General features: G+C 32.3%; 2 protein-coding genes and 1 long non-coding RNA gene across 6 annotated transcripts; all 3 read right to left on the bottom strand.

Annotated features, from left to right (window-relative positions):
• Nucleotides 1–61: 61 nt before the first annotated feature.
• On the bottom strand, nucleotides 62–2,991 carry LOC107899845 (protein MAIN-LIKE 2-like). The gene is made up of 5 exons (XM_016825591.2): nucleotides 2,868–2,991; nucleotides 1,327–1,388; nucleotides 506–1,179; nucleotides 338–419; nucleotides 62–118 (listed from the first exon to the last, which is right to left on the bottom strand). The coding sequence occupies exons 1-5, from the start codon at nucleotides 2,989–2,991 to the stop codon at nucleotides 62–64; spliced, it is 999 nt and encodes a 332-aa protein (XP_016681080.2).
• Nucleotides 2,992–3,088: 97 nt separating this feature from the next.
• Nucleotides 3,089–4,432, bottom strand: LOC107900223 (uncharacterized). Of its 2 annotated transcripts, none has more exons than XR_001684835.2 (4): nucleotides 4,067–4,432; nucleotides 3,699–3,941; nucleotides 3,529–3,622; nucleotides 3,089–3,442 (listed from the first exon to the last, which is right to left on the bottom strand). It is a non-coding gene; the product is annotated as an uncharacterized lncRNA (long non-coding RNA). The 2 variants fall into 2 exon arrangements; XR_001684836.2 differs by having other exon boundaries at nucleotides 3,852–3,941; nucleotides 4,067–4,419.
• An 11,880-nt stretch (nucleotides 4,433–16,312) lies between these two features.
• LOC107900557 (C2 and GRAM domain-containing protein At1g03370) lies at nucleotides 16,313–22,357 on the bottom strand. 3 transcript variants are annotated; one of them, XR_001684965.2, is made up of 10 exons: nucleotides 21,317–22,357; nucleotides 19,822–21,063; nucleotides 19,528–19,710; nucleotides 19,042–19,325; nucleotides 18,825–18,941; nucleotides 18,445–18,707; nucleotides 17,633–17,801; nucleotides 17,130–17,402; nucleotides 16,665–17,030; nucleotides 16,313–16,567 (listed from the first exon to the last, which is right to left on the bottom strand). XR_001684965.2 is itself a non-coding variant. In XM_016826185.2 (9 exons), exons 1-9 carry the CDS (start codon nucleotides 21,663–21,665, stop codon nucleotides 16,839–16,841), a joined length of 3,072 nt encoding a protein of 1,023 aa, XP_016681674.2. In that variant the 5' UTR covers nucleotides 21,666–22,357; the 3' UTR covers nucleotides 16,313–16,838. The 3 variants fall into 3 exon arrangements, 1 of the variants encoding a protein (XP_016681674.2); XR_001684966.2 differs by having other exon boundaries at nucleotides 16,759–17,030; XM_016826185.2 differs by having other exon boundaries at nucleotides 16,313–17,030.
• Nucleotides 22,358–22,640: the final 283 nt, after the last annotated feature.

The following is a 22,640-nucleotide window of genomic DNA, read 5'->3' as shown; positions in this document are numbered from 1 at the left end:
CCTAATTCCCCAATCCACCATCAATTTTCCTCTCTTATTCTTGTCGTGAACTTCTCCCACCTCACACGGCGGATCCAGGATAGGTTGGATGCAGCCAAATTGCCTTAGCACCCGATCCCTGTGATACCACTCAACCATGTTGAAATTTATAATTGGTGCGTTAGTGCACCATATGTACAAATGCACGTACGTAGACGAGGGTACCACGGCTGTAATTTCTGGCGATCGGTACGGCGTCCATATAAACTGCATGATTAATAACATGGTTATAATTAGCCATAACGTGTGCGTACGATATAGAAAGTAAGATGTCATGAATATTAGAATAGTATCTTACCCCATCCCGGGCGTGCTGTTCAATCATGAGGCGGTATAGCGGGACATTGTACGACTTCCCGATACCCGGACGAGCACACCACCTACAAAAAACAAATATAGGGTTTAGAGTTGGTAACATTAGTCAATATATTATGACTACAAATAATGAGAAGTTATATTTTATCACCTGTTCAGCAGTGGATAAACATACGGTTGGTGTCTAACCGATGCCAAAAATGGCATCCGATACAGCGCCCAGGACTGCAGCAGTGCGAGGCATCCGCCCATGTCGCGAACTTTCAGATCTGTCGCCCGACAAAGCTCTCGATACAAGACTGCTAGCACGGCTGAGCCCCAGCTATAGGAGCTAACACTGGACAAGTCAGCTAACAGGGGCAAGTACATCAAATGCACCTTGTCGTTGTTTGCATCAGGCATGATTTCTCCCCCTATGATATGCATGATGTACGCTCGAGCAGCGCACATCAACTCGCCTTCAGTGGCTGTCGCTGATAATTCTCCATACTTGGCTTTCAGCCATGTAAATTGTAAGCCCGAAAAATATGACTCACCGTCCCCTGGCGAGTCTCCTAGAAGCTGATAGCAAAGTGCATTCGGATCGGTAAATGCAGATAATCCCGTTACGGGACTCCCGTCAATGGGGAGCCCAAGCTGCAACGCTACATCCTCCAAGGTCACCGTGCACTCCCCACACGGAAAATGAAAAGTGTGGGTCTCCGGGCGCCAGCGCTCCACAAGCGCAGATAATAAATCAAAGCGCAATACGGGGTACTGGATCTGTACTACGGACCCAAATCCGGCTAGCTCTAAGTACGGCATCAGCCGTGCATCTAGAGTATTCTTCAAAACACTCACACGGCCCCTTAAAACTCAGTACGATTCCTGATAGTGTTAAATTACAGAAAAATTTTACGATAACATTATTTCTTTGTACGTCTATCCTTTTTAAATAAATAGAACACGTGATTAATAAATAATAAATCATACCGTGTTATTAACCGCATCAGATATGTGGCTTTTGGTGCTAATCAATGAAGCCATTGCGATGCCTGCAAGTTGAAAAAAAAGTTAGTAAAAAACTCTAACTTCGGCAATTTGTTCGTATTTTTTTCTCCGCATTTTATTACTTTAAAAATATATATTCATTTCTAATTTTATAATTTGACATAATGTTTTAAATTTATTAATATACTGTGTTTTTAAAATTAATTTAGTCTAAAAAAACCATTATCCCTGCCATTTACTAGTATTATTTAGTGTATTTAGTGCAAAATTAATTTATTAATTTAGTGTGTGTTTTTCTGTTTTTTATTTTTTTTAGTTTTTTTTGATATATTTTGGTAAATAAACAAAACTATATATATTTTGGTAAATAAACAAAATTATATATATTTTGGTAAATAAAAAAATATATATTTCGGTAAATAAAAAAAATTATAATATTTTGGTAAATAAAAAATATATATATTTCGGTAAATAAAAAAATTTTATAATATTTTGGTAAATAAAAAATATATATTTCGGTAAATAAAAAAAATTTATAATATTTTGGTAATTTTTTATTTTTTATATTATTTTTGTATAAAACCCATAATAAAACATTACAAAAATAATAAAATATTAAAAAATACCAAAATATTATATATATTTTTTATTTACCAAAATAAAAAATACTAAAAACGGGTTTTTTATTTGCTGTAAGAAAAAAATCCTTATCCCTGCCATTTGCTCGTATTTTTTTCCCGATTTTTATTACTTTCAATAAAAATATTTTTATTTTTTATTTTATTACTTTATATTATTTCATTACATTTTTTTAAAATATTTGTATTAGCTATTTCTCAATCTTTTAAAAAATTAGTAATACACTATTACTTTGGTCATTTGTTCGTATTTTTTTCTCCGCATTTTATTATTTTAAAAAATATCATCATTTTAAATTTTATAATTTTATACTTTTTCAGTGCATTATGTTTAAAATTTATTAAAGATATAATTTTTTTCCCATTTTCTTACTTTCAGTGAATATATAATTTTCGTTTTTTCTTTTCGTATTTTATGTTTTCTTAAATACATTTATTTATCATTTTACTTTTAATGTTATTTTTCTAACAAAACTAATTTCAACATCCTAAGTCAATTTCATAAAAAAAATTTCTAATCAACATATAATGTACATACCATGTATTTTTTCATGCTAAATATATCTCAAAAATTATATATCCTAAATAAAATATTAAAATACGTAAAATGTACATAATATTATTTTTTAACACACAAATATTACAAAAATCTTAAATAAATAATAAAAATTACTTTTTTTTCTTTTTTTTCCTTCCTTCCCTCTTCTTCTTCTTTCTTTTTTTTTTCTCTTCTCCTTTCTTTTTCTTTCCTTATTTTTCTTTCTTTCCTCCCCTTTCCTTTTCTTTCCTTCTTTTTCTTTCTTTCCTCTTCTTTCCTTTTCCTTCTTTTTCTTTCTTCCTTCCTTTCTTCTTCTTCCCCTCTCCTTCTTCCCCCCACCAACCGACCACCCTTAAATTCAAGGGTGGTGCCGCCAACAAGGGTACATTGTTTGGTGCCGCCAACCTGGTCCCCTTGTTTGGTGCCGCCAACCTGCTTCCCTCCACCAAGGGAATTGTCAAATCGGTCCATTTTTTTTTATTTTTTTTGTTTTTTAGTTTTTTTTGGTATATTTTGATAAATAAAAAAAATTTATATATATTTTGGTAAATAAAAAAATTTTATAGAATTTTGGTAATTTTTTATTTTTTTATATTATTTTTGTAAAAAACCCGAGATATAATTACCACTTCTTTTTCTGAAAGGGATGCAGAGGGGATCTTAAAAGTTTCTTTATTGCGGTGCCCGCGAGAGGATTATTTGGCATGGAGAGGCGAAGCTTCTAATGTGGATGATATTTCTATTACAGATCGCAGCCTTTACAAGAAATTATGGATGCTCAAAATGCCACAAAAAATTAAAATTACAATATAGGGCCTTTTATTCCTACATTCTATAATTTACATTTTAGGAGACTGATGAACATTGCCAAATGCCCACAATGTGATGAAGATGCAGAAACTATCATTCATTTAGTGCGTGACTGCAAAAAAAAAGGTGTGAGATAATTTAGAATTCAATTGGCGACAATATTTGAATGATTGGAGTCACATAGAATGTATTTCTTACATTTTTGCTCAGTATTGGCAAAATTAATGTCGTTTGTTTGTGTGTCCTTTGGGCAATATAGATAAACAGGAACAAATGGGTGCATGAAAGGTGCCTACAAGATGGGTTGGCTACTATCAGATTTGTCAAGAATTACATTAAGGAATTGGATGATTTGGAAATAATCTTACCTTTGGGTGGTTGACGTGAAGATTGCTGGAAGGTCCCAAAAGTTGGCTACTTAAAAGTTAATTTTGATGCTATTTTTGGCAAATAGAAGCAATTTCTTGTTCGGGTATTGTAATTAGAGATGAAAAAGGGGAGGTTCTTGTTTCAAAAATTACCTGTCATTCGAGGACTCCATCGCCTTTTCAGCAGAAACAATGGCTTGCACAGTGGCTATGAGATTATGCCATGACTTGGGTTTGTGGAGACTGGTTGTTGAAGGGGATTCATTCACAGTGATTAAAAAAGTGAAGCTTAACGAAGTCGATACATTTGAAATTTCAACATATATTAAAGACATTAAAAAGATGAGCAGTGAATTTCTGAGTTGTACCTTCATGCATGTTCAAAGATCAGCAAATACAGTAATATACCAGTTAGCAAGTGAAAGACTAAGATTGAATTTGGGGTTCTTTGGGTTGAATGGTGTTTCAGATTTTACAGAAGAGTTGGTTGAACAAGATCGCCACTGGGTTGAGGCAACGGATTGAAAATTTATGGTTGGTGTAAGAAGGGGAGATGGTGATCGAGTCGTCTGATGCAGTTTGATTAGAAACTGAAAGGTTCCCTTCGTTTGTTGTTTCAGGTACAATCATTTAATCGTTGCTTCTAGAAGTTATTATTTTTTTCGCTTTTATGGAGCATTCTAGAGTTTTTAAAGCTAGATTTAATTATGTTCTTTAAGTTATTGGATTTGATGTATTGGGTAGCCCAAAGGCCTTAACTTGGGTCTCTTTTATTTTTCAATCCAATTTATAATTTCAAAAAAAAAAAAAGGTAATGGCCATTCTCATGAAAGATTAATCAAATAAAGAAGTCCTTGAGCTATAATTAGGCCAAACCATGTTAGCAATTAAACCAAAATTAAGTTAAGTTAGTGGATGACCATAATAATTTCTATTGATTTCCATTAACTTATTTGAGATAAAAAGATGACCATTAGATATTATTTTTGTTATTATTAAAGGAAAATAATTAAGTGGTGTAATATATATGGGATAGTGGAAAGCTTATTCTCTATTTTTTTTATTCATTCCATTCGATGATGAGAGAAAGGGAAAAAAAATGAGAGCTTTCTTTATAGTTTCTCTCCATACATGTAGCTCAATTAGAAAGGTACGTGAACTTCTTCCATCACTTTTTTCTTAAACCTTTAGCTTGAAATAGTAGAAAAATATAGCCCAAGTACTAGAATTATTAATTGTTGAGTCTTTGATAGATAACTACGGTAGAAAACTTAGAAAATTGGTGTATGATGTAACACTAGATTACCCTAATTGGCTTGGGAATTTGGAAAGTTAGGATTAAATTGAAAATACCAGTAAACTGCCGGACTTCGTTGGGAAGTTAGGGGAATCAAAGTGACTAAATTGTAATAGTTAGATCTAATTCCAATTCAGTTAGACAGGAATCGACTGGTTTCAGAGTGGTAGACAAAATGATTAAAAATGGATGGTGGAAAGGGTCAATGAAAATTGTGCCCAATGAGTATATATATGGGTGAGAGTGAAGACCGAATTATCTTAATTTTGTTTGTAAATCATCACCTCCATCAAGCATTTTCTTCTTCGGTTGTTCTGAAGAAAAAGGGAATGCAGATGAAGGAAGCTCTGCATGTTGTATCAAATGCATGAATCTAGGCCTGGTGATAGAGAAATTGAGGAATTGCTAAGTTTCTTTATCTTTCTCTGTGTTTAGGAACTAAGGAGAGAAGTAGGCTAAAACTCTCAAAGCTTCAGTATAATTTAAGATTTTGGGTTTCTAAGAATTCATCACCATTGGTTTAACCACAGTATGGTTGTCATGCTTAGCCGCCAGGACAAAGGAGGCTCTAGCGTTTGGATTAGCTAAGTTGTCCAGGATGAGGAAAACAAGGTGAGTATCTGCACTTTTTTCTCTAGAGCTATATGCAATTTTGAGAAATTGTCAATGTTCTTTTTGAACATAATATTAGGTGATTGATGAATGATTAACTGGTGTAGTGCATTGTTTACTATTTTTTGCATAGTATGTATGAATGACACATGCATATTACAGTAGGGATGACCAACTATAGGTTAGGCAAAGTTAGGAATGGGAAAAAAAGATGGTTCTGATAGATACTATCTTAGGGTTTTGCTGAGTGCAAACCATGATGTGCGAAGCTCTAGGCCTTACGAAGGGGACACTGCGGTGTTCAAGCATCAAAGTATAGGTGGGCGAATGGAGGAATGGATGGAATGTGTTGGAAAGAGTGAATACTCTCGATGATTCATTCTGCGAATGACCTTTTTGCTATCCCTCGCCTTGTACTCGTAAAGTTTGAGAAGGCGGGCTTTGGCGACCTCGAACTCCTTTTCGGTTCCTAAACTGCCTGTCATCTCTTTGAAACGTATTGTGAGTAGCTTTTTTAATCTCTTCTGCTTTAGCAAATTTGAGGGTCCTCACATATAAATCTTCCAAACTCTGTGGCCTATTATCAATAAAAGAATACTGCACGTGCTCATTCTGAACACCAATGATAAAAACATCAATGACTCAATGATCCTCCAAATTCTTTATATTTAATGTCGTTGTATGAAAATGTTTAACATAACCTGCAAGGTTTCTCCCTCCCTCTGCTTTACAGATATTAAACCCATAGAAGTATTCATAATGGTTCTATGAGCCCGAAATCTTCCCAATAACATTTGACCCAACTACAAGAAACCTTGGATGGAACCCTGCGGGAGAGACAAACATCAATCTTTTGCACTTCCCTTAAGGTTCGTTGAGAAGGCTTTCCACTTTGTAGCGTCAAAGGCTCCTAGCACATTCATATAATCATTGTACTACATGAGATGTGCTTAAGGATCCCTTCTTCCTTCGAACATTTCTTTCGGAACTATAAATTCGACTGGTAAGCTCATAGTTGTCACTTTAGGAGCCAGTGGATTGTTAGAGCAAAACAACCAATCCATATCCTAAGTATCAGGATGCAAAACCAGTACATCTTTACGTAAAATGTGCATCTCGATCTGCCACGGTTTTGTATGTGCCCCAACATCCTCTTTTTAGGCGAGCATTGCGTCATCTTGAATATCAGAATTATCATATCTTCAACTCTTCATTCTGTCTTAACAATTCTTGTTGAAACGTTTGTTGTTGCTCGAACCTACTACTTTATAAAGTCATCTGCTCCCTCATCAACCTCAATTGCCCTTGAAGGGTGAATAGTTGTTGTTGGGATGCCTCTTAATCAGAGGGAAACGATAATCCCTGACCAAAAGGAACATTCAGATCAAAAGAATTTGAGGCCTCTGCATGGGTCAAATTACCCAAAATTTTCGGTCAATCCACAAACCAACTAGTAAATGGATCCATCTCACTAGGTTGATTGCCGGTGCCAGAACCTCCAACTTGTCCTGCCAAAACTTTTGTGGGGAAATTTTTATTGGGTTGAGCCATTTTGGTTTTTTGTAGATTGAAAATCTAGAAGTCGGAAGTCTGTCTACGCTCACCGTACCAAATTGTTGAGTGTTTCTCTATCTTCTTTAGATGGTAAGGTAGGTGTGAGCAAAATTCAATTCGATTTGAAAAACTCGATAAAAATTCAAATTTTGAATTAAATAGTTCGAGTTAATCGAGTTATTCGAATCAACTCGAATAAAAAATCAATTTTTTTGATTTAACTCAAATATGAATTACACAATTTGAGTTATTCAAAAATCTAATAAGAAAAAGGTAAAATTACGTCATTTTGATAAATATTTACCCATTAAGTTAAAAGGCAAAATTATTGTATTGTTTATGTAGTTAAATAATCTTACACTTCATCTAGTAGTTAAATAATCTTGCACTTTATCTACTAGTTAAATAATCCGTCCATGTAAAAGCAACATTGAGTGTAAATAATAGGATTTGTTAACTCGACTTGACTTGACTCGAAAATTTTTTACTCGATTCGATTTGATTTGGAAAAAAATTCAAATTGAGTTCGGTTGCTAAAATATGATTCGTCAACTCAACTAACTTGAAATTTTTTGACTCGATTCGACTCGACTCGACCGAATGCTCAGCCATATGGTAATGTTGTATATTTATATGATATGGTTATTATTCATTGATGTGATATCCTAGGTAGGTTCCATGCATGCCAACACATGCCCTACTCTAAACTTAACACATGTGTAACAGGCACAATTTGCCCGGCCCAAATCAGAAATAAATAAACAAAAAATATAAAAAATAATAATAAACCAAAACCAAAATTAAAAGTCAAAAAAAAAACCAATAACATAGTCCAGTTCTTTACATCAGCAGGCCTAAATCCAAGTAGGCCCAAATGCATATGCCCAGAATACTAAACCCGATGGCCCAACACCAAAGAGATTGCGGAAACCCTAGTAGCAAACCCCCAGCGCCGCAACCAGGCTCTGCCCTCGCACGAACCACACCTTCGAGCCGCTCCCCGCGCGCGCCTTTGCTCTCACGTAGGGGTGTTCATTCGGTTAACCGGCCGGTTAACCGACCCGAAATTACTATAACCGAATTAACCGACCTTCCAAAAATTTTAACCGTTAACCGAACCGATTTTTTTAAAAAAATTAACCGAACCGAAATTTTTTCGGTTAATAAGGTCGGTTAACCGAATTAACCGAAAATTATGTATTTTTTATTTTTGGTTAAAAATTACCCGAATTACCCGAATTAACCGAATTACCGAAAAATACCCGAATTACCCGAATTTTTTTATTTTTTATTTTTAAAATTTAAAAAATTTATAAATTATTAAAGTAAATTGGGTTTTAGACTTTAGTAAATTGGGTTGTCTTTTAGTTTTAGTTTTATTGGATTGGGTAATTGGGTAAACTTTAGTTTTAGTTTTATTGGGTTGGGTAATTGAGTTTGGGTTGGGTTGGATAATTTTATTTATTAATTTTTTCGGTTAACCGACCGGTTTCGAACCGAATTAACCGTTAACCAAAAAATCATAAAAAAATTAACCGATCCCCGACCGAAAAAATTCGGTTAACCGACAGATTAACCGAATTCGATCGGTTAACCGAATTTTTTCGGTTTTACCCGAATTATGCACACCCCTACTCTCACGTGCCCCTCCGTACCTTCCATATCAGCCACACGTCCCCTCCATGTCACAGCTGGCCTCCGTACGTCGTACCTGCGCAGCAAACAAACAAACAACCCAACTTGGACCCATTTGGATTATGGGTCGGTAATAGTAAGTATCATAACACTCCTCATCTTAATAAAATTAATTTTGTTTTATTTTATTTTAAATTGTTTTTTGCAACACGACAATTAAGTTTTCTCAATATAAAAATTTTCCCAATCAATTGGGTAGGGGTGAGCAAAATTTGATTCGTCTTAAAAATTTTGAATTTTTTTCAAAATTTGAATTATTTGAATTGAATTAATCAAGTTAATTGAATCAACTCGAAACTTTTTCAAATTTTGAGTTCGAATCGAGTTAAATTTTCAAATTCGAATAACTCGACTAATTCAAATAAACCAAATATCAAACCATTTTACTTACCTTCCCCCTTCCCCACCCCATTCAAACCCTTTTACTTTCCCCCCAAAGTCCAATACCTTTTTTCGTTTTATTTTCCCCTTAAAATTTTTACTTCCCCTAAAAAAATTTCTTCCCCCCCAAACCCTCAAAAGTTTTTTCCTTTTACTTTCTCCCAAAAAATGTTACTTCCTTTAAACCCCTTTTTTTTCCTTTTGCTTTCTCCCAAAACTTTACTTCCCTCCAAACCCCCAATTTTTTTTTCAAATTTATGTCTTCTATTTATATTATTAAATTAAATTTCACATTTTGTACTATTTATATTATTGAATTGTTTAATCATGTTAAATCTTTATCAATTTTTGTTAAAATTAAATTATTGATGATATCATAAAATATTCATGTTAAGATTTTCTGTTGGTATCAATTTTACATTTTATCTTTAAAATAAATTTTATTAAAAAAATCATTTTTTTACATTTAATATATTTTTTAATTTCAAAATACATGATGACAAGGATAAGAAGATAATTGAAGCAACTAAGCAATCAAAGGATTTAACTTGTATATAAAAGATTAATAAATAAATTATGAGGGAATGAAAATTAATAACAAATTTGATTACGGTGGGTGGCAATGACTACAAGGACCCAAAATCATTTTTTTAATTTAACTCAAACAAATATATTCGATTTGATTCTATTCGAATTCCATCTCACTTGACTCAATTCGAGAAAATTTCAAATCGAGTTGGGATGATAAAATAAGATTCGTCAACTCGATTAATTAAAAAAAATTTCATTCGATTTGATCGATCACTCAACCCTACAATTGGAGGTGGATAGGTTTAAATGAAATTCATTGGTTCATCACAATATATTTATTAAAACTAGAAATTTTATCTCGTATTTGTCTATTTAAAAGTAACATACAATAAATAATAAAATGTATGATTTGAAAATAATTAATTAATTATAATAACCTAAAAAAATGTAAGCTATTAAAATAAAAATAAATTAAATTATAAGTAAAACGAAATTTAAACACATAAATAAATAAGATAAAAATACTAAATGCAATATAATTATTTATTATGATTTTTTATCAATTATGAATTAGTATTGAGTTGACTTGTGATATCAACTCAACAAATAACATTATCAATATATAGAACTGATAGGGATAATAAATTTTGTATATTAAAACAAAAATGTATAATATATATTAGAATGAAGTTTTAGTTGAGTTGTAAATTTAAGGTTTTAGGAGTCCAATTGGCGCGAGTTTAAATTCCACTACATGCATATTTTAATTGATTTTTGTTAAAAATGAAAAGATTAAAATATCATCAAATAATATAATTTTTTTAATTATGGAAAGATATTTTTATAATTTCCTAACCGAATTGGTGACATGATTGAGGGTGACACCAACTCATTCAAGGACTTAATAAATACTATAGATATTAACTTTTTTAATATTATAATTACTTTTACCCTTTTATTTATAATTTATTGATTTTATACATATAATTTAATTTTACAAATACTTTTATATTTTTATAATGATTTCTTTAACTTTATAAAATTTTATAATATTTTTATAATTTTGTAAAAATTAAAATAATATTAACATTAGGTAAAATTTCATGACAAATTGAGAAATCATTCCAGGGTTGAGGTGGGGGTTAGAGTTCATGAATTATTTAATTTCTATTCGCTTATGTTCATGAGTGAGTTTGTTTATATTTGCTTAAAGTTTGTTTAATAATTTTTTTTAATTTCATTTATTTTACAATATTATATCATTAATAATATTATTTTTATATTTAGTTTTCTTATTTATACTATATTATTAATATTAATATTTAATTATTTTATATTAAATATGTTTATTTATGCTTTATTTGTTTATTATTCATGTACATATTTTTAATTGTTTACAAACATATTCTATTTTATGTTTATAAGCATGTTTCAAGCATATTTGTTTAATATTAGAGAACATATTCATTTAATTTAAAAGAATGAATACAAAAATATATTTTTTTAAATAAATAAATAAATAAAATTTAAAAATTTTCATCCAACACAAATAAATAAAATAATATGAATAGATGTTGATTCATTTACATCCTAATGATCTAAGGGCTAGTTTGACAATACTTTTGAAAAGTGCTTTTAAAAATTTTGGTTTAAAATTTGAGTATTTAAAGTACTTTTGAGAAATAAAATGTCCATTTTACACATGTTATTATTAATATTAAGTAATAAATATACATTTAAATAATATTTAAATTAGTTAATATTATTATATTTTAGTAAGAATATAAAAAAATTATTATAAATTGTTGTTAATATTTTAATATATGAAATATAAATTTTAAATATTTTTAAGCAATAAATATTAATTATTTATAAAATTTAATTAGAATATATAAACTATATTTTAAATATTTAAATATAACCATTAAATATTTGTAATTAGTATTTTAAAAATATTTTTTAATTAATGATTTTAACATATTTCTAATTAAGTACCAAGAAAAAAAAGGAAAGTACTATGTTATTGGAGGGGTGAAAAAATAATTAAGCACCAAAAGTGCTTTTGGAGGAGGAAAAGCTAAAAGTTTTAATTTCTCTTTTACAGAAGTACTTAAAGCATTTCTGAAAAGCCAAAAATTTCAGCTAAAAGCATCTTGTTTAGTACAGTTTTCTTTAAAAATATTTTTGGAGCAAAAAGTGTTTTTTTTAAGCACTATTAAACAGGCCCTAAGTAGTGAGGTTTAGCCTATTTAAGTTAAAATTTTCATCTTCTCAAAAAAATATTTTTGGGCCCATTTTTGGTTTGAGAGAACAAAAATTTTTTCTCAAAAAATAGCTTGTTTAGTAATGCTTTTGTCTCAAAAGTACTTTTTATCTTAAAAATACTTCTCAGAAAACAATACTAAACACATCCTTGGTATCTTTCCCGGTTAACCCATGCCGCCGTGCATTGCCTTACAACAGTGACTCTTCACATCGACAACGAAGCAATCAATCCACAGCGCTTACAAGTTAGGCATCGGTGCCTGTCGACTTGTACAGGTAGGTATAAAATTTTAATATTTTTCATATTAAATTTTTGTATATTTTAATAGTTAAAATATAATTATTTTATTACGTTATTAAATTTAATTAACAATTTTATATTTGTATGTAAATATTATCCATAAACTCGAAATGGTACTATCCATATTTATCAATAAAAAAAAAACTTGATAAATCCACTTATATAATGCTAACTTCTTTCAATATTTTATGTTCACACCACTTTTACCTTTTGAGATGCCTTTTGTGGACCCATAATACTGAACCAACTTTGGGGTAGCCATTGGGGAGAATGTTCGGTTTTAGACCTTGAAATCTGACTTCGAATTCAAATAAATGTTACGAAATATTTATTATTTTGCTTTTAGCATGGCTTGAACTCTAGCCACCAAAACTAATATCTAATTTTGATTATAATATACACAAACTACTAAATAATGTATAAAAATAATATAGATATTTTTTGAAATTAAAATAATAATTAATAATAAATATAATAATTTTAAATATGTTTAATTTTTTTCATCATAAAAACGTATCCCTAAACCTTATTTAAAAATATATCTTCTTTATATTTTATTTATAAAAAAAACATAAATTCTAGATTTGTGATTATTCTTTTTGTTATCTAATCAACCCAATTATTTGAATAAATGTATTTGGACAGTTTTATGGAATGCAAGTTTAAAAACTATGGTTACTCGAAACTAAACTGAATTCTATTTCTTTTCATAAATAAATAGTTTTAATTTTTATATTTAAAACCATGAAAATAATTTAAAAGTTCTTGAAAAAAGTTAAAAAATTCAAAACCAAAAATTAACATTGAAAAATCAAGAAGCAAATAGAGCTAAATCGAATTATGATGGGCGCTTCAAAAAGCCCTAAAAACCCAATCAAAATAAACTGATATCACCCAATCAAAATAGACTTCCAGACACTAAATTCTTCTTAACTTCTGATACATAATATGCATCATTCAAGGTTAAAACCTAATATACGTCATTCAAGGTTAAAACCTTTTCCGGAAGTGAATTGTAGTTCAATAGACCCTTTGCCTTTGATTGCTGTGGTGGAAGAATTTCCCATGTACAAGATATTCTCATTTTCACATTGTGTGAACTTTTTGAACATACTTTTGTCTTTGCACACATGTTTGGTTGCTCCAGTATCAATCCACCATGCATTGTCATCTTGTGATATATTAGTTTCAGATATCATTGCAACAAATTTTTTGTTATTATCAGCCTTAGAAGATGATTTCTTCTTTATAAATCGACATTCATCCTTGAAATGTCCCAACTTACCACAATAATAGCATGAGCCCTTTTGTTTCTTTTTGAACTTAGATACTTTATCAGTATGTTTGAACTTTCTCTTGGATGGTTTATTAGTCTGCACTTCCTCCATAACATGCACTTTGGCATTTTTAGAATCTAGGTTCTGATCTTGCTTTCGATATTCTTCTTCAATACGAAGATGATTTGCCAAAGCTTCAAAAGATATTTCCTCTTTCTTATGTTTTAGACTTCTTTTAAAGTCTTTCCAAGATGGAGGAAGTTTGTCTATAATGGAGGATACAACAATCATTTCATCCATTTTCATTTCATATTGCTTAAATTGATTCAACATTTTTTCAAAATCACGAAATTGTTCCATAACAGAACGACCATCAACCATTTGATAATTATTGAAATGACTAATAAGAAATTTCTTGCTTGTAGCATCTTCAGTCATGTATCTTGTCTTCAATTTGTCTCATAATTCCTTAACGGTGACCTCATTTTGGTAGGTGTCAAATAAACCATCGAATAAATCATCCAATATGTGGCCTATGCACATGTAATCAACATTGTCCCATTTTTGCCTTTCTCAGGTTGCAGCGATAGGTTTGTTCTCATTCTCTTTCGGTCTTGAAGTATCCAAAACATAGACAATATTTAAAGCTGAAAATAAGAAGTGCATCTTTTTCTGCCATTGTTAGAAATTGTCACCATCAAACCAATCAAGTTTGACAAAGTTGGAAGCCAACTCCCTTAGTGTTCCACTTTCATGTGTTGTAGTAGTCATCATGAAATATAACCTTAAAACTGTTAGTACAAATCTCCAGCGAGGAAAATCTCGAACACATGAATGGAACTCGAGCAGAAAATGAAGAAATATGACAAGACTCCAATGCGTGTATGAAGCCACTATCTTTAATGTTATATTTGCCCCTACTTATATTCGGTGTGCAAACGAGTTTCAAGCAAATTACCCTTGAGGATACAATGAAGCCGATGACTATTTACGTTTTGCACTAACGATAATAATCCACTAAGCACTAAGTAATGTATAACAAGAAACTCAATTTCTACAAAGAAATTCTGCAAGAAGTCTTTATAGAACAATCTAATAATATTAGAAAATTGAGGAAGGATAAAAAATAATTTTTTTTATAGTGTGATTTCCAAATGAAATCTCATTCATATTTATAGAAATTTTCATGTCTCTTCATAGAGACATCTTTTAATAGGTGTCTTTTCTGAATAATAACATCTTTACAAAGACATATAATTATTCATCTAATATTATAACTATTCAAGTAATATAGTTTGAATAGTTATAATTCTTTTTCAAAAATCAAGTGATATAACTCTTGACGAATGACCAAAAGATTTAACTTTTGATTAATTACACCCATTCATTTATAATTATTGGAACACTATAAGTATTTGAGAATGTTCCAACATAGGATATACAATTAACATTATATAATTAAGGTAGATTAGTAATGATGTGTAACCTAATATAGTATATACAACTATGTTATTATAATGTACATTTTTATATTAATGATACATAATCTTAAACCCTAAACGTATAGCTAACCTTATGGTATATTATTGTTATACTTATCTCCCTACCTCAACTTGGACCCAATTGGACCCTTCATTGGGCTCACCTAGAGCCCATTAAGTGACATAATTAGGTAGGAACTCTCACTTACCTATAAATACCCCAAGGATCAACATAGTAGGGGAAGTCCTCTTTAACTCTCGGTCCTGGAATGGGTGAATCGGCTTTCTTTAACACCGCCCCCTCTCCTCCTCCACTTCCATTGATATTGTGTATCAATAATTATAATATAATTAAGGTAGATTAGTAATGATATGTAACCCTATACAACTAAGTTATTACAATGCACATTGTTATATTAATGATCTTAAACCTTAAGTTCAAATCTTGTTATAGTATTTTTTTTACTAAAAAAACATGAAAAGACAAAAACATCTTTACATTAATATTTGTTAGTATGTAAAATAATGGTAGTTTAATAATTTTCCAACTAAGTTGGTGCTCAGTTTATTCAGCATCAACTTAGTCTAGAGTTTAATATAAGATAGTACATAATAGACCCATTAACAATAATATAATAAATAAAACTTATTTTAAAATTTGAAATTTGAAATCCTATTCTATGAAAATTTAAATAATATTAAAAATATTATAATTTATACAATTTTTAATGAAAATAAAATTTTTTATTAATTTTCTTTAAATAAATAAATTTTTATTTAATTTTACATTACTTTATAAATGTTAATTTTTGCGGATTCAAATTCGGATTTTTACAAATTTAGATATCTGACCTAAAGTTAAAATGCTAAATTCAAATTTTTGCAAATTTATACCAACTGATATTGCTATTTAATTCGGATTCGAATTTTAAGACAAATTTGCATATCCGAATTTGGATAATCCAAAATTTGTAGATATCTTACCCGTTCCATCCCTACAAGTTACATTTGAAATCGGAGCAAGTGATGTGCAACTGGAAACCATGGATCCAAAAACCCTTTAAGATACAAGTATCCATGTCATCTTTTAACAGACTAAAACAAATAATACCTTGCAAATGGATGTTAACCATACCCAAGTACTGTAATCTGTTCTATTACTATGACTGCTACTATATGTGTTGAGTTGGGTTAACTCAACACAAGTTTCTTTTGACCAATTTACAGTGTAAAAATTTCATTTATTCTTCCTTTTTTTCTTTTTGCATTTAAATTATGATCACAGCAGTTAGTCAAGAAACAACAGTTGCACTTCGCAACTCTATTCTAATTTTCAAGAATACAACGATAGTAAATAATCAAACGAACAACAAAGATCATATCTTCGGCCCAACATGGTTAAAGCAGCCACAAAACGCCTATATTTCCCAACGACTGTAACTTTGGCAGCCTGCTTCAATGAGGGGCTTCGGTCCCTACAAGCATCAAATTCAGCTACATTTGAAAAATAAGTTAAAGCCGAGTAATCTGCTTGCCAGCCAACAATTTTCAGGTTCGGTTTTGGAATTTTACTTTTGAGTGAGATACTCGCGTGCAGCTCACAGCTATATGGGAATGTGGATAGATCTCAATTCCATAAACATAAAAAGCACTAAAGAATACCAACCAAAGAATGTGATAACTTTCCGAAGATGATTTAAGTTCATCTGCCAATCTGGTTCATATATCAGCAATGCCAGTCGTGCACTATCTTCTACTAAATTCCTTCTCAACGACACCAAAAATCACCTTCAAGCGTTGTTGTAGATTTGAAATGATGTTTTTGGTAATCCTTTTTTGATGCCATGTGCTTTTCAACCACGCAATTCCAAAAAATACTCGCACCTGACATCCCTCTGCTTTTGAGTGCAAGTCCTCGATTTGGTATCTAAGGTGAATCTGCAAAACATTGAAAGTTTAAACTCAGTGGTCAACAATGAGGAAGATGTGGTATCCAAGAAGATGCAATGAATAAAATGTTCTTTGTGGCATTCATACATTGAAATAGTCCCCGAGTGGAACACCTTGGAGAGTCATAACTTCTTCAATATGCCAACCATTCTTATTGGGAAGTTGGGATTTCTGCTGAGTACTAGTCATCTCTCCTCTATAGCGGGATACACGCTTATCGAATTTGTAACATATTTGCCTCTCGTATGCATCAACATTTTCTGGTTCCCATGGAGTGCAAGAATAGTCAAGACCGCCAGCTTTCTTCATAGCTTTATACTCCAATTCACCACCACTAAATAACTCCATGCAGAAACCAGTCTGAATCACCAATAAAACAATTACCACCATCTGATACAAAGAAAATATATCTACAATACACCCATAAGAATAGTCGTACTAAATTTACGTGCAAAGACTCCATTAATACACTTTAACATAAGGACCGGCAATACCTCAATACAACATGGAAAGTATAAATGTTCATAACAGGATGCATGCTGCAGCATACTCGTTCCATAGGCTCACAGAAAGGGAGATAGATGACTTACGGGAACAGGAAGAGCACAGGAATAAACCTCAGACATACTGACATCCTCAAGGCCTAAGAAAGATCCACTCTCGTCACTTTGGAGGCTTTTTGCCTCGGACTCTTCTTCAACTATTTGCACTTTCTGTTCTGGGCTCAAGGCTCTGGCTTTCCACAGAGCCATGATTGTTCTAGTCAAAAAAAAAAAAATGAAGATCAAGATATGACATTTTACCATTATTGCTCCTTTCAGGACATTCTTACTTTCAGGAACATACACACCAAGGATTTATCTACCCTCATTTCTATCATCACAGATTCTTAATACATAGGACTAGTTTCATCATTTGATTGCCAAAGAGCAACAGTTGATACATACAAACAAGCATGAAGCTTAAACGATAGAGTTTAGACAGCAGAAAAAATTTGAACAAAAGTAAAAAGAGTCGTGATACCAGTAATCGTAAAATCTATGATTTTCAGGTATATCTCAAAATTAAAGTATAACTAAAGCAAGATCTTTCGATAATTAGAAAAACAATAGTATGTCAGATTACAGGTGCAAATGCAAAAGTGATCTAAGCATATAAGTTATTTAATGTATTTTAAAAGCAAGTGCATTTGCCACTTAAAGAACATCATCACACTTTTAATGGTCATATGGAAAAACATAACGGAAGTCATAATGCTAGCATTCATTTTTAAATATTCCAAAAAAGAGCTGGGTTAGACATGCTTTCAACATTAAACAAAAGTAATGAACATATCAAAAGATAAAAAAAAGTATAAATAAAATAAAAAACAGAAGTCACAGAAGATAGATTGCTCTTTTACCGATAAGCTACATTGAAAGATACAAAAGACTGATAATGGAACTTCAGCCTGCCTTCCTCATCTCGAGTCTTTGCACCATGTCTAGCATCCATCCCTCTTCCTGGACGGAGAGTCACAACAATAACTGGACTGCCCATTGATGCCAAAGTAGGTGGAAGAACTTGAATATCTTCAATGTCTTCCCAAAGGAAGAAGAATTTTGTCTTGTGGCCAAATAAATTGGCATGAAACCCAATTATTCTTGGTGATAAAAACAGGCGACCCTGCATAGATGCAACATCAAATTAACAAAAAGGGGAAAATAGTGCATATTAATTACTCGGAGTAAAACATCACAAAAGTGAGCTTTACATAATATTATATGACCAGACAATCAGAACCTGCAGAGGCATTTTCCGTTTCAAGTGACAGGTAAAGTCATTTATGAGAAATTCCTCTGGTGGAAGCCCAAAGAGTTTTTGAAAGGCTGAATTCGTTTGAGGGGACCTCACATTTATCTGCAAATAGATCATTAGGTCATAAGTAAATAACAAGAATGGGCAACATTATTTTATTCCTGGCCAATTGGAACTAAAATAAAATTAACTATATATTTACCTTCTTCCCCACTTCTTTCTCCATCTTTCTTAAGTACTCTGTAACCACATTTCCACCTCTTGTATTTTCCACAAAAATTCTCAAGTGCAGCTTAGACTGGCATGCCTGAGCCAACTTACCGTGCAGAGGAACCCACACATCAGCTAGATCTGATATATTAGATCTTACAAAATTAACCTCAGCATGTCCCAAAGATGTAGCTTCATCAAAAGGCCCATCAAAATCAAAAACTTCTAAATCCAGTACGGAAGGAGGCTCTTTCATTGCATCAAATTCAAATATTTCTGCAAAAAGAACACAGTTTTTGGAAGAATTTATTAAAGTTTAGAATTTTTTTTCAAAAAAGTTGACAAATTATAGGATTCCTTTTCTGAACTAGAAAAGCTATACGATTCTAAGTAAGATTCATTATTCAAGACGATGCTAGTGCAACACCAAACATGTACAATGAATCCAGACATAGACAAAGCATAATGTTGAATTCACCATTCCACTGGGGAGCAGATTTCTGGTACTTGATTGAGCTGGTTCTAGTTTTCCCGTTGCAAGTGAACACAACATATGGATCACAGTAACCACTTGAATCTACAGCAGCTAAATTACTTCCCTCAATCAAGGCAACTGTTAGTAACCATCCATCCCCTTGTGCTTTCACTCCATGATCACTCCCTATTGTTAGAGAGACATAAGAAAAGGAAATCAAAGGCTGAGACACAAGAAACAAGACATGGCAATTCTTCTCACTAGCCGAGCAGAATTGTTATTAAATATAAATATTACCTTTCTGCACTCTGGCACGCATGAAGCGGGAGATTAACTGCAACACCCTTTCACCTTGAAGAACCAAAATACCACACACAATAAATTCACCAATTGAATCAGGCAAATCAAGCCCTAAAAACTCTAGTCCTTGAATTGTACTGGGTGCAGCTAGGCAGATATGGACTATTACATATAAGCTCATAAAAACTGTAGAAACCATAGTAAAATTAGCAAAGTACTGGACTGCCAACTTCCAATCTGACTGGGGTTCAGCCTGCAATGATCCCAAAATCTGTTCTTTGTTCAACCCAAAATCCTTTGAATCAACTGGCTTAATAGTCTGCTCTAGTAGAGTAGTGAATTGCTCAAAGCTTTCCTTCAGACCCTGCCGGGCTCCATTTTCTATCATACTTTTCATCATTGTGCTCTGCAAGAAGTTCATCCGCCATGAAATCACCAAATGGGAAGATTCTTCTCCAGATGGGAGCTCAGGTCCAGGACTAATGCAGTACAGCACTTCGACTTTGAAAGTGCTCCCATACATAACATCCGGAGTGCTCACAGACGCTAAAACGGCAAAAGTCTTCCCATCAGCTTTTATATATGTCTGCTCCTCAGTGGCTTTCACAGCCCTAATTAATTTGGTTGGAGCCCTGATGTAAGAATAAATTCTTTTCAAACTCTCACCACCATTCTCAAATTTCCAAGGCCCAATTTGTGGGTCTGTAGATCCCTGCACCTCTGCTAATGACCTAGGAAAACTTGAATCAGGTGAAAAAAGTAGAAAGTTTAGTTCTTTTGGCGCAATCACATATAATTGATCTAGAAGCACTCCTCCAGGTAAGTTACTCGGAATTTCACTTCCCTGATCTCGGGAACACAATGCTTCCATCGCTTCCTCAAAAGAAGATGACTGATCATCAGACTTGTTATCAAAAACATCAGCTCTTGAAATTTCAGGTATCTCCATCAAATCAGTGCCCCTAGTGGATGTAGTAGGACCAATGTCAAAATTTCTATTAAACATTTGAGTGATTCGACCTGCTAGGGATTTTTGTGCACTTGATTTCTCTTCCTTGGAACACACATTATCATCTTGTCTCGGCGGAGAAGAGGAGCTTGATGAACCACTAAAAGACCTAGAAATATCCTTAACATCCATGTCTTCATGCTTCCTCAATGCTGATGCATGATCACCATTATAAGTCGTGTCCAAGTATGAATTGTTTTGGGAAAAATAGATATTTAGAAGTATTTCACCTGTAGCCAAGGTTGAAAGAAAAGCAGATAGATATTTAGAAGCATGTAGTCAAAGGCTGGAATCTTTGAATCCTAGATCCAAACTACTTAAATAAGCTCCTTTTTGAGGCCTAAAAGGCACAAAAATCCTAGTTGAATATTCCAAGTAAAAAGGAGATGCAAACAGCACATGAGTAATGATCAGGCAACTCCAAATATGCAGAGATTGAGAAATGAAAGATGCAAATAATAGAAAGCTAAAAACAGAACATACCACACTCCTTGTTCTTCAACTTCTTATTCCTAGGGTGAAGGGAATACCAAACAGTGCCAAGAGATTTATTATGAGCATCGAAAACCTGGGAAACGGAGACTTTAAGCTGACCCACAAAGTCATCATTGAAATACTTATCCTCATCCAAGACGGTGATAAGAAGCTCCTCATTCAAATCCTCGACCTTGAAACTAAATTCCTCTCCCCAACTTGGGTTCAACGTCTTCTTCACCACTTTGGTTTTGTGCCTCTGTTTCCCAAGCTGAAGCTTGACGTAGGGATCACTGAAGCCGTTTACATCCATGGCTGGTATGTTCCTTGCTTCAATTACGCCCACAATGAGCTTCATTTTTCTATTTCTCTAGATTCCCTCAATCCAATCTTAACCTAACAAAAAGGGTCCAAATTTTGGCCTTGATTGATAATGTTCAATTTTATGCAGAACCCACCCACCGACACGCAGTCAATATTGTCTTTTTCAATGCTATAATCAAGAAGACCTCAAGGGAAAAAAAATGTTCAGTAGTATTTCTTTCCTTCCATTCCAAGTATATATATCTATTTCTTAAATTTCTAGGAGAAACACAGAAATATAAACTCAAACTTCCCAAGCAAAAATCTTTTTTTTTTCCTAAAAAAGAAGAAGCAAAAATCAATCAAACTCAACTATTTACCAAAGATAAAGAACAAATACTGCAGCCTATTCTTTAGTTGGCTATAATTGTATAAATACAAATACAATACACCTCCCGAACTCACCCAGACTAATAATTTTACAAGAAAAACAAATTACTCAGTTTTTTGTTTTTGTTTTTATATATTATATAATATGTAAAGTATCCAAAATTTGGAAAAAGTTATCCAAAATTTGGGGAAAAAATTAATTTCGCAGGATTTGCAGCTAACAAAGTTGAAAAGGGAAAAGAAGAGAGAGGTGATGCTTGATTTTTAGAAGGTAGGAGGGGAGTTGAGTAAATAGAACGAAAGCCTACTTTTATTTCAACGTTGGCAACTATTGTTTGTTTTTTCAAGTCCGCGTTTCTGTTTCCACTGTTTTTCCTTGACCAATTTTGTTTAAGGACAAACTGCAATTATCATCCATCCCAACAAAATTATTTTTCTATGTACGATCCACTCGTTGCGGCGAACACAAATAAATAAAAGGGTAAGTTACTCTCAAGTTGCTAAACTAGTAGAAAGTTTACATTTTGGTCACTCAACTTTAAAAAGCTACAAATCGGTCATGAACTATTTGAAAGTTTTCATTTAAGTCATTGAACTATTCGAATTTTTTTCAAAGTCCGGCTAGCGAGCTCCAAGTTGA

The sequence above is a fragment of the Gossypium hirsutum genome, chromosome D06, assembly GCF_007990345.1.
Source record: "Gossypium hirsutum isolate 1008001.06 chromosome D06, Gossypium_hirsutum_v2.1, whole genome shotgun sequence".
NCBI classification, from domain to species: Eukaryota; Viridiplantae; Streptophyta; class Magnoliopsida; order Malvales; family Malvaceae; genus Gossypium; species Gossypium hirsutum.
Note: the sequence above shows the minus strand (reverse complement) of the source record. Positions and strands in the feature narration are given on the sequence as shown.

What these genes read in the sequence shown, in the direction of transcription:
- LOC107900557 (XM_016826185.2), bottom strand. Translation starts at nt 21,665, where the DNA reads ATGAAGCTCATTGTGGGCGTAATTGAAGCAAGGAACATACCAGCCATG. An exon ending in GCGTGCCAGAGTGCAGAAAG is followed by an intron (nt 19,711 to 19,821) that starts GTAATATTTATA and finishes CTCTAACAATAG; the next exon opens with GGAGTGATCATGGAGTGAAA. An exon ending in CACTCGGGGACTATTTCAAT is followed by an intron (nt 17,031 to 17,129) that starts GTATGAATGCCA and finishes AATGTTTTGCAG; the next exon opens with ATTCACCTTAGATACCAAAT.
- LOC107899845 (XM_016825591.2), bottom strand. Translation starts at nt 2,991, where the DNA reads ATGGACCGATTTGACAATTCCCTTGGTGGAGGGAAGCAGGTTGGCGGC. An exon ending in CACCCTTGAATTTAAGGGTG is followed by an intron (nt 1,389 to 2,867) that starts GTCGGTTGGTGG and finishes TTCAACTTGCAG; the next exon opens with GCATCGCAATGGCTTCATTG. An exon ending in AACAGCACGCCCGGGATGGG is followed by an intron (nt 119 to 337) that starts GTAAGATACTAT and finishes GTGGTATCACAG; the next exon opens with GGATCGGGTGCTAAGGCAAT.